At 41.4% G+C, this 10,054-nt stretch overlaps 1 protein-coding gene across 5 annotated transcripts in view; it reads right to left on the bottom strand.

The window, feature by feature from the left end:
• Positions 1-10,054, bottom strand: part of LOC143299425 (plexin-A2-like) — a 385,902-nt gene that overhangs the window by 1,573 nt on the left and 374,275 nt on the right. For all 5 annotated transcript variants that reach the window (XM_076612611.1, XM_076612610.1, XM_076612609.1 and 2 more), the window contains 8 exons: positions 8,271-8,352; positions 7,548-7,651; positions 7,000-7,092; positions 6,303-6,472; positions 5,654-5,866; positions 3,777-3,852; positions 3,424-3,498; positions 1-1,999 (listed from right to left, as the gene is read on the bottom strand). The exon at positions 1-1,999 is cut by the window's left edge and continues 1,573 nt beyond it. In XM_076612611.1, the coding sequence (XP_076468726.1) occupies positions 1,898-1,999; positions 3,424-3,498; positions 3,777-3,852; positions 5,654-5,866; positions 6,303-6,472; positions 7,000-7,092; positions 7,548-7,651; positions 8,271-8,352 (915 nt within the window). In that variant the 3' untranslated portion in view covers positions 1-1,897. The remainder of the gene's footprint in view (positions 2,000-3,423; positions 3,499-3,776; positions 3,853-5,653; positions 5,867-6,302; positions 6,473-6,999; positions 7,093-7,547; positions 7,652-8,270; positions 8,353-10,054) is intronic.

The raw sequence follows: 10,054 nt of genomic DNA, 5'->3' as shown, positions 1-10,054 counted from the left end.
ACACATGAGATGAAGCAAATCACACAAACACTCAAAGTTATATGCAACTCTCAGCTGTTCAAAGATGTAGAAGTGACCTTGTATGTGCACATAGATCTACCCCTATCCAACCCTTTTTGTGTGTGTGTCTCCCTCTCTCTCCTCAAAAGGACCTTGTTAACCATCCATTTGTCCAGGAGAGACAGGACAGTGATACATCTTTGCATGAGCATTCATTTGAGGCAGATGGTGACTTATAGACCTAGTTAAGGAAGTTTCTCAGAGTAGTTTTTTTGTGTGCAGAAGATGGTACGTATTGAGTGAGAAGTCATTTTACTGGAGCCAAGAGTGATTCATTGAAGGCCATGTCACTCAATACAGATTTGCTGTGCTGTCTTGTGTAGATGGCACAGTTCAAGGAAAATGAAACTTCACACCAAGCATGCACACACTCCATTAAACTGAACACAAGCTACATGGTGTACACAAGACCGATACTGTTATTGTGTTACATAGTTTAGATTGTGCTGAGTTGCTACTGCTCGCACTGCAGACATGAATTTTCAGGGTTCCTCACTCGCAGACGTTTGATTATCGTTAGCACCAAATACACACCTTGCCACACACGACACACAGTCAAACATCACATGCACTCTCTAGTTAACAAGTCTGAAATTAATGTTTACAGAAATTGAGAGAAAATGGCAATGCATACATAAAGAAATGGAGAGTTCAACATAAAGTTTTTTGCCCAGCAAACATTCATATCTTTTCTTTCCACTTTCCCTCAGACATCCCTCAACCAACACAGGCTTGTATGTTTTTACAGGCATTGAAATGAAACAAACATTAGTCAAACAGATTTTGTATAAGGCAGAAGTAAATGAGTGTTTGGGAAGTACAAAATATATAAATAGTATAAAACAAGCAAAGGAACATGAGTCAACACAGTTTTTGCACCTCACATTCATACAAACAGGCACACACACACAAGTAAGCACATGGGGAAAAACTTGCTCAAATTCAACAACACACACCCATGCATCCCACGCACACAAAAAATTCCACCACAACAGAAATGGAAGCTAAATGTACATGGATCATAGTATACAAGCTTGTCACTTACACGTGCAAGACCAGATTTCAATGCATAAGATTATGTAACATATGTGAAATACTTCAGATTTCAATGTCCAGTCTCCAGATCAGCGACAGCTATTGAAAAGAACTTGGCAGAGATTTCGGCGTAGACAGAAGCTTTACCACCATGGCACCAAAGTCACTTGACATCCAGAAAACTGCCATGAGGCGCCGTGGAGGGGGGAGGGGGAGATTTGTGGAGGGGGATAAAAACTGAAGTGGACCAGGACTTCCAGAAGCCATGTTCTTGAAGCGAGTGGGTTCCCAGACGTAGGTAATAGGGGGAAAGGAGTGTCACTGTCACATCTTTACAGGAAGACCTTGGATCAGTCTGTGGCTTTCACTTTATCGCTTCCAAGTTAATATGGATCACATTCACATATTGCCAGGTTCTTTATCTACATATCATACATTTCCGTGATTTGGGAACAGGAAACTGCTGGCTGTTCATTTGTTGGGTAGTGACTCTCCAGCCAGTGATCCAGTTCTCCCAACCACAAATTCTGCTGTGGAAACCACCTTTTAAAATGACTCCTCCAATCACAAACACTCTCTGAAAGGGTGGGAACAAAAATCATTGACTGTTCAAACTGGAATCCGTCCACTTGGATTGTTCTGCCTCCAATCTGTACACATCAGAAATAAAATGTACCATTTGTGCACAAAAGTTCCGGTTACATGCAGGAACCACAGCCGACTAGCTGAAGACACAGTCCATGACTCAAGATCCACATGGTCAGTAGAGGAAGGCAGGGGGAGGCGGGTGTGGTGATGGGGGCTAGCAGATGGAGTTACCCTCCATGGCAGCATGCACTTGGTCCAGTTTGTAGCTCAGTTTGCTCTTCCTGGCAAACTCATCCTCCTCCAGGGCTGTCATCAGCTGGAACAACAAAACAATCATGTATAGGATCTGAAAAGGCTCCTCAATAGATAGTCAGTCTGAGAAATATATGGTAATGGGGATTGAAAAAATAAAACAACCTGATGGTTTAGGAGTGTAGTGAGAGTTAAGTTCAAATAATGACCAACTCTGCCTTGGTCTTATAAGCACTGTTTACAAAACATACATCCAAATATATATACTGTTGTTATTGATGGCACACACTTCAACTGAATGTTTTCTCACTGAACTCTGATGACAAGCATTTACTTGGGTATCATACAAAGGTTTAATGAAACCACTTGGACACATCCGAGGTGGTGTTGCTGGTTTCTTTTCTCAGTTAAATGTATGTATGTCATGCACTAGTTTGACAGTATTATCTGGACAGACTACTGATAATTCTTTCTCATTTAGTATTTATAAAACAACATATTGCTGGAAGAGAAATTCAATTTGGTTATGTATGAACACAGATCTCTTGTGTATGTGTTGACATGCACGCACACACACCTCTCTCTATCTTACCTCATCATTGTACTTTTGTGTTGACATGCACGCACACACACCTCTCTCTATCTTACCTCATCATTGTACTTTTGTGTTGACATGCACGCACACACACCTCTCTCTATCTTACCTCATCATTGTACTTCTGTGTTGACATGCACGCACACACACCTCTCTCTATCTTACCTCATCATTGTACTTTTGTGTTGACATGCACGCACACACACCTCTCTCTATCTTACCTCATCATTGTACTTTTGTGTTGACATGCACGCACACACACCTCTCTCTATCTTACCTCATCATTGTACTTCTGTGTTGACATGCACGCACACACACCTCTCTTTATCTTACCTCATCATTGTACTTTTGTGTTGACATGCACGCACACACACCTCTCTCTATCTTACCTCATCATTGTACTTTTGTGTTGACATGCACGCACACACACCTCTCTTTATCTTACCTCATCATTGTACTTTTGTGTTGACATGCACGCACACACACCTCTCTCTATCTTACCTCATCATTGTACTTTTGTGTTGACATGCACGCACACACACCTCTCTTTATCTTACCTCATCATTGTACTTTTGTGTTGACATGCACGCACACACACCTCTCTCTATCTTACCTCATCATTGTACTTTTGTGTTGACATGCACGCACACACACCTCTCTCTATCTTACCTCATCATTGTACTTTTGTGTTGACATGCACGCACACACACCTCTCTCTATCTTACCTCATCATTGTACTTTTGTGTTGACATGCACGCACACACACCTCTCTCTATCTTACCTCATCATTGTACTTTTGTGTTGACATGCACGCACACACACCTCTCTCTATCTTACCTCATCATTGTACTTTTGTGTTGACATGCACGCACACACACCTCTCTCTATCTTACCTCATCATTGTACTTCTGTGCATACTTGTACAGCTCCAACAGGGCAGCACTGGCATTGAATTCCGAGGAATGGATCTGGAAACAAATTTTTTAAAATATATATTTTCCATCTCAAAGCTGGTGAACTTACACTGTGCATATCTATTCCCTAACAAATACTGCATCCAAAGAAGGGGGGGGGGGGGAGAATCAAAAGAGGGAGGGAATGAAGGAGAAGGGGCCAAAGGAAAAGACCTCAGACTCTTACCCCTGCCAATCCCGCACCCCCCAAACGAGGGCAGGCAGGAGCAAGACAGGCAATATTGACAATTCCTAGAACTGGAGCATTCATCACGTGCACACCAGTTACTTACCCTGGATTCCTCTGTGAGCATGGCCGTCATGTCTTGGTCACTGATGGCTGGAATCATCTTGATGTCCTGGTAATACCTGTCACACAGCACATACAGCACTTTCACTGCATGGAATACTGTACAAACATCAACTCTTTCTACAGCATATGTTACTATGGTGTGCTATGTACTACGGTATGAGTCTTGTGTGAAACTAAGTGGCACAGCTTTGTTCTGCAGTCATCCAGAAGTGCACCTGTACTTAACTGTGGCTGAGAGTGACAGTCACTAAGCACCGCCTTCTTGCTCGCTCAACAAGTATTGAGGCTCAAAACTGATTACAAACTTGGCGTGTTTACCTTTGGGTAGTGATAGCTGTCACAGTTGTGGCTCTGATATTAATGAATCTTTAGACACTGATGAGTGGTCCCACAGCAGAATTAGTGAGGATGAAAGTGGCAAAGTGTTGGCAGTGAAACACATGGTTTCAGAGTCACTTGGCAGCAGACAACCTGTGGCTGTTGGAGGCCATGACTCCAATGAGGAACAGTTTCTCATACAAGACTTCTTTTGTGTTATTTTTGATACTCTATGCTGATAGCTAGTACTGCATATGCATGAGTGTACATATCAGTTTGTATGTGTCCAGGTGACACTGACACTGATTCTATACTGTGCTTACCATTTGCCCTTTCCTTTGCTATAATCAGGAATTGTCTATGGTTACAAATGGCCAAATTTGTGAAAGTTTTATTATATGAGAAAAACCACTCTGTTCATCATATTACACTTTCACAGCTGTAAATGCTTGCATTTTTTTTTTTTTTTTCATTTTCCTTGTAACCTATTGTAACCTATATAAACAGCCAGTACAGAAGGAAGTCATTGGGTAGTATAGAATGAGAATACCATGCAAAGTGATTTGATCTCAGCATATACACAGCATCAGCTGGGTTTTCCATGAACACGAGCTTATCAATCAATGTAATCTTTGTACATTTATTTGGATTTTTCTAAACTAAAATAATTCACATTAATAATGAAATACCTCCAAGGTTATCAAGGCCAACATCTTTGGATTCATACTTCTACCTTTGGTCCATCATTTAAATAAATGGCTTTTCTCTTTTCATCACCTGGACTTTACATTTGTCAACAAAAATATCCTGATATGATTTTTTCACATCGGTGCACATAAAAATATCTTCATAAGGATATCTAGAACAAAATGATATTGTCAATGTATTTTTTTCTGGCCATGACTGCAAAAAACAAGGGGAAAAGTAAGCAGTGATATATACACCAGGAAAACCAGAGATGCCAACTGTTACGACTGATCGCACTTTGTTCACACATTACGCTAACCTCAAAATTGTTCAGAGTTCATTTCTGACTACATGGCATGGTCACATGCTTTCCAGCCATAGCATTACCCAGATGCTCCAGACCTATCCCAGTCCATGGCAGTCACTGTTGACCATGATCTCACGTGATGATGCTTAGCTAGTCCATGGCAGTCACTGTTGACCATGATCTCACGTGATGATGCTTAGCTAGTCCATGGCAGTCACTGTTGACCATGATCTCACGTGATGATGCTCAGCTAACCATGTACAAGCTTACATTGAAACAACATTGAGTTGACCAATAAGTTCAATCGTTGGCCCGAGAGAATGTGGCAAAATCAAGTTGCATCTCCATATGTGGATTACGCTATGGAGTGCAAGTGTTTGTATGCCAAGTAGATAAAATGTACATTTGCTGATACGGCTCGGAGTCTGCATGTTCCTACAAACACTTGACAGGGGTTGGCATCTCTGGAAAACACACATGGATGACCAAGGCATGAGACACAGAACCCCACCACTCACACCAGAAGAAAGAGTCCAGTTACTCACCTCTCCACCCACTGCTTGTACTTGGGGATGTCCTTGGCGTAGAGCAGTTTGCTTGAGGGGGAGTCTTTCCCCAGGCGGTGCTCACTCTGGGAACAGGCGTCCATGAAGGTCTGACCCACTACTGTCAGACAGGAGTCAGCAATGCTTGTCTTGTGCACATCAAATGCAAAGTCAGGGTTCTTGATGATGTTCACCCAGAACCGCAGGGGTAGGCTGCAAGCATCAGATGAGGAAATGCTGTTTCATTTGTGGGACTATTTAAAGAGGTGAAGAAAGCGTAGACACATTATGCACCAGTGACTTTTCACCAAGAGGGAAATAAGATCATGGTGTCAGCTGACATTATCAACAGCTACAGATGCTCACTGAAATTTGTTTAAAGTATACATACACTTATGACATACATTAGCTCATACAATCTATATTTTAATTTTGTGAAACGGGTCATTACAATATCTGACCCTGTCTGATTCAATATTATACTGGGATGTAGCTGTGGAACAACAAAGAAACTACCAATATGATTATTTTCTGAATAAAAGAATGACTGCTCATAAGAGCTGCACTATATTAATGCAAAAATACAGAAAATCTTTTACAATCATTTCACACTTGTTTTTCTAAATCTGACCCACACTGAGTTTCTCACCTGTTGGATTTCCAGGTGTGGACGACCTCTGGGTCCTGGATGTTGTGGAGCAGGGCCTGGTCATCGAGGAAGTCAAACATGTACTTGATGGCCAGGGGCAGGGCAGACCCCCGGTGTGCCGTGCTGAAGATCCGCTCAAACAGGTCATCCACAAACTGCTGGAGGGTGCCCTGAAAACATGGTATGGAACACAGTGTGCTACCTGTTGGTAAAGTATATTGTCAGTGGTATGCCCTGAAAACATGGTATGGAACACAGTGTGCTACCTGTTGGTAAAGTATATCGCCCGTTGTATGCCCACAAACCATGGAACATTACATTGTATTCTTCAGGTGCATTGCTGAAAATTTACCAGCTCACAGGCACAATAACTTTGTTCATATCGCATGCACAGTCACATTTAAATCTTTAAATGAATATCACTGAAAACATCACCTGAACTGAAACCACAGAATCTTCACTCTTAGAACTGAACTAGAAACAGTAAAGAACCACAAGAAGCAACTGAACTATATTCACAGTGCCGCAAGAGTTCAGACCACAGCTTATGAACTAAACCATCATAACTTTACTAGAACTAAAACAGAAACACTAGTTTACACAATAACACCAACATCCACAAGAACATGACACACAATCCTGAGGACTATTATTACACTAGTGCTGGAAAGCAGAGCAGCAGAGAATGAGGTGTTACCTTGGTGACCAGCAGGCGGGGCAGGTAGATTTCACTGACCATCTTGCTGCCACGGTCACACTCTTTGCTGGGCTCCACATCATGCTGACGAACCTGTGAGCATTAACACAGTGTTCAAGTATGATCCAATGTAACGTGAACAAAATGTTGATTTATACATACCTTATAATTCAGATTCATTGGTTATGATAATTAAATGCTGCTGTCACTAGACTCATAATATTCAGATATTATAACTATGGCCTTCTCACCTACTGCATACATCAGTAGAAAATAATCTGGGTACCACTGGAACAAAAGACAGTGTAAAGTGCCTGGATCTTTGGTCTTTCAGTAGCTTTCATCCTTGCCCATCCACCTCGTTTCTTACAGTTACTCAGCTATCATGGTGGTGGTTACCAAGAAGCAAAGTGCTTTATATTTAGAGATTACATGCACAGAATTACACATCTCATTTGGTTATGAAACCAAAACATAATGCATCACAAAAGATAGTGGGACTGGCAAGCATGCAGAGAGTAAATGAAATAATATACAGATCAACTTACCAAGTGGAAATGTTTTACTCCATTGTTGTCAACATCCACAACGTTGATCATCTGAGGAGCCACAGAGCGTGTCAGTGTGGGGCTGTGGTTGTAGAAAGACAGATCTGAAAACAATAAAAAGTAGCACTTTTAATGGAATAGCTCTTGCTAACATGATTCATAAACACAAGGTCACACAACATGCAGGGCAAGGGAAACAACTCCATGAACTGAAATAAATTATTACTAATCAAAATGTAAAGTCAAATCCAGTGATGATGCTTTTTCTTTCAGTCAGGATCATCTCAAATTCACACACAAACATTACTCAAAACTTCACTTTCTCACTCTCAGGTGAGCACTGTGACCCCTTCCTGCAGACAGCCTTAAATTACATATGGTTACCGAGTTGTAAATCTCCACCTCAATATCTGCCAAACTTTATTTAGAAAAAACAACCTTGGTGCATATCTAGCTGTTATACTATACACAGTCACACACGAGAAGTGATTCCCATTTCTGTTTTTTGACACCTAATACCCCATTTCTGTGATCCTTTTTCCTGTGGCCACACACTGCTATACATCAGGTCATCCACTGTCAGGGCCAAGAGAACTGTGTATCACTATGACTTAGGGCCTGGCTTACTACTCAGTGCCACATCAGGGCTGAAAACAGATGAGAGAAACAAGCCACCATAACAGATACACTCCCCAACACCCCCCAAAAAACTGTTGAACTTACTGGACTTTCCAGCCATGATGCTCATGTTGTAGGAAGGCAGGAGCTGCTTGTGATGCAGGGCCACATAGGCACCATCTGGAACCTGCACACAGTCACCACACCACTGTCACAATAGTGATACTGTAAACATTTCACAGTGGCCACTTGTGGGCCTGACACACCATCAGGTTGTATTTAGGGCTGGCACTGGTCCTAGCTTGCCTGCAGCTCCACATGCAGCTGCTCCAATAACTGTTTAGGGTGTATATATATATATATATATAAAGCTAGGCTTTCTTTTGTCTCCATCAGTTTTTTTCAGTTTCAGTTTTCAGTAGCTCAAGGAGGCGTCACTACGTTCAGACAAATCCATATACGCTACACCACATCTGCCAAACAGATGCCTGACCAGTGGTGTAGCCCAACGCGCTCAGTCAGGCCTTGAGAAAAAAAAAAAGAAAGAAAAAAAAAGGTGAATAAATAATAGATAAGCATACATAAATAAGTAAATAAATACATAAATAGATAAATAAATAAATAATAATTATAATATGAAAAAAAGGTAGTAATAATAGTAATAATAATAATAATAAAAAATAAATAAATCACAAATGGGAAACACAGTGTCCCTCCAAGTGACAGTAGCCTCCCCCCTCCCCTCCCTCCCGAAAAAAAAGTGGATTGTGGCTACTCAACATGAATACAATGACCCAGCTCTCGCAAATTATGGGCAAAGGAGGGGAATTTCCTACTGACTTAATTCACTCCGGACGATGGAACACTTTTGCATTCCTGACGTAAAGTAGTGTTCTGGATGATGGAACACTGTAACAGTTTCGACATTTAAAATTTTTTCCATGTTTTCCTCATCTGGTAGCATAAAAATCACAGCTTCACCAGGCATTGTGAACGTGTCAAGGGTCGAATGGAAAGTTTCTTCATGAGGTTCTGTAACTATAAACTTGCTGGCCAGCCACTGACCTTGGTACCCCACATGACAAGCTAATCTGCATACGTATTGAAAATGACATCGCAGGCGATACAAGCGGAAATTTTTGGAGCAAACTAGAACATGACAGCTGCTGAAGTGATTGAAATGATTAAAACTGAAGGTTTTGACATCGACGAGGATAAAGACGTTGAATAAAATATCTGCAGTGAAGGAAGCTACCAGCAAGAAGTTACTGACAGTGACTCAGCTTCTGAAGGCTGTGAAGAGAGAGGGGGGTGAGCATACACACGACATGAAAAGAGGGGTCAGTGGGTCAAGTGCAGGGAGTTTCATTCGGTTACTTCGTGTTTTGTGTTTTTTGTGATTTTTTTTTCCAAACCCTAATAGGTTTGTCTGCAGGGGAAAGCAAGGGAGAAAACTATTCATCTGGAGTGAGTTAATGTGCTTGTAACAATCTAGAAACACCTATTTGTATTGTAGATTTGTGAAGCTGCTGGGTTTTGACTTTTCTCCAGCTATAATTAAAAACATCAGTTACTGGTTACTGGTGTCTGTGAGGCACTGACAGAGGAGGATGGTTCACTGTCATTGTTAGATGTCGACAAGTTCACAAGGGTTAAGCTGCCAATCACACTTAACAAAATGATTCTGTGGCCTTGTGTCAATTGTTAATGGATGTATTCCAGGTTATATACTCAGCCACAATGATACAGGGGTTGTGGGGTGAGGGGAGGGACTTGCATCATTGACCTCCACCACTTTTCATGCACCTGTTCAAAATGCTCAAAAACTAGGAAAAGTGTACTCGGAAAAGGATTTCTTTCATTCTGATATGCCTCCCACTTACATGCTT

The sequence above is a fragment of the Babylonia areolata genome, chromosome 25 (genome assembly GCF_041734735.1).
Source record: "Babylonia areolata isolate BAREFJ2019XMU chromosome 25, ASM4173473v1, whole genome shotgun sequence".
Lineage (NCBI taxonomy): Eukaryota > Metazoa > Mollusca > Gastropoda > Neogastropoda > Buccinidae > Babylonia > Babylonia areolata.
This window is presented reverse-complemented; position numbering and strand designations above follow the sequence as displayed.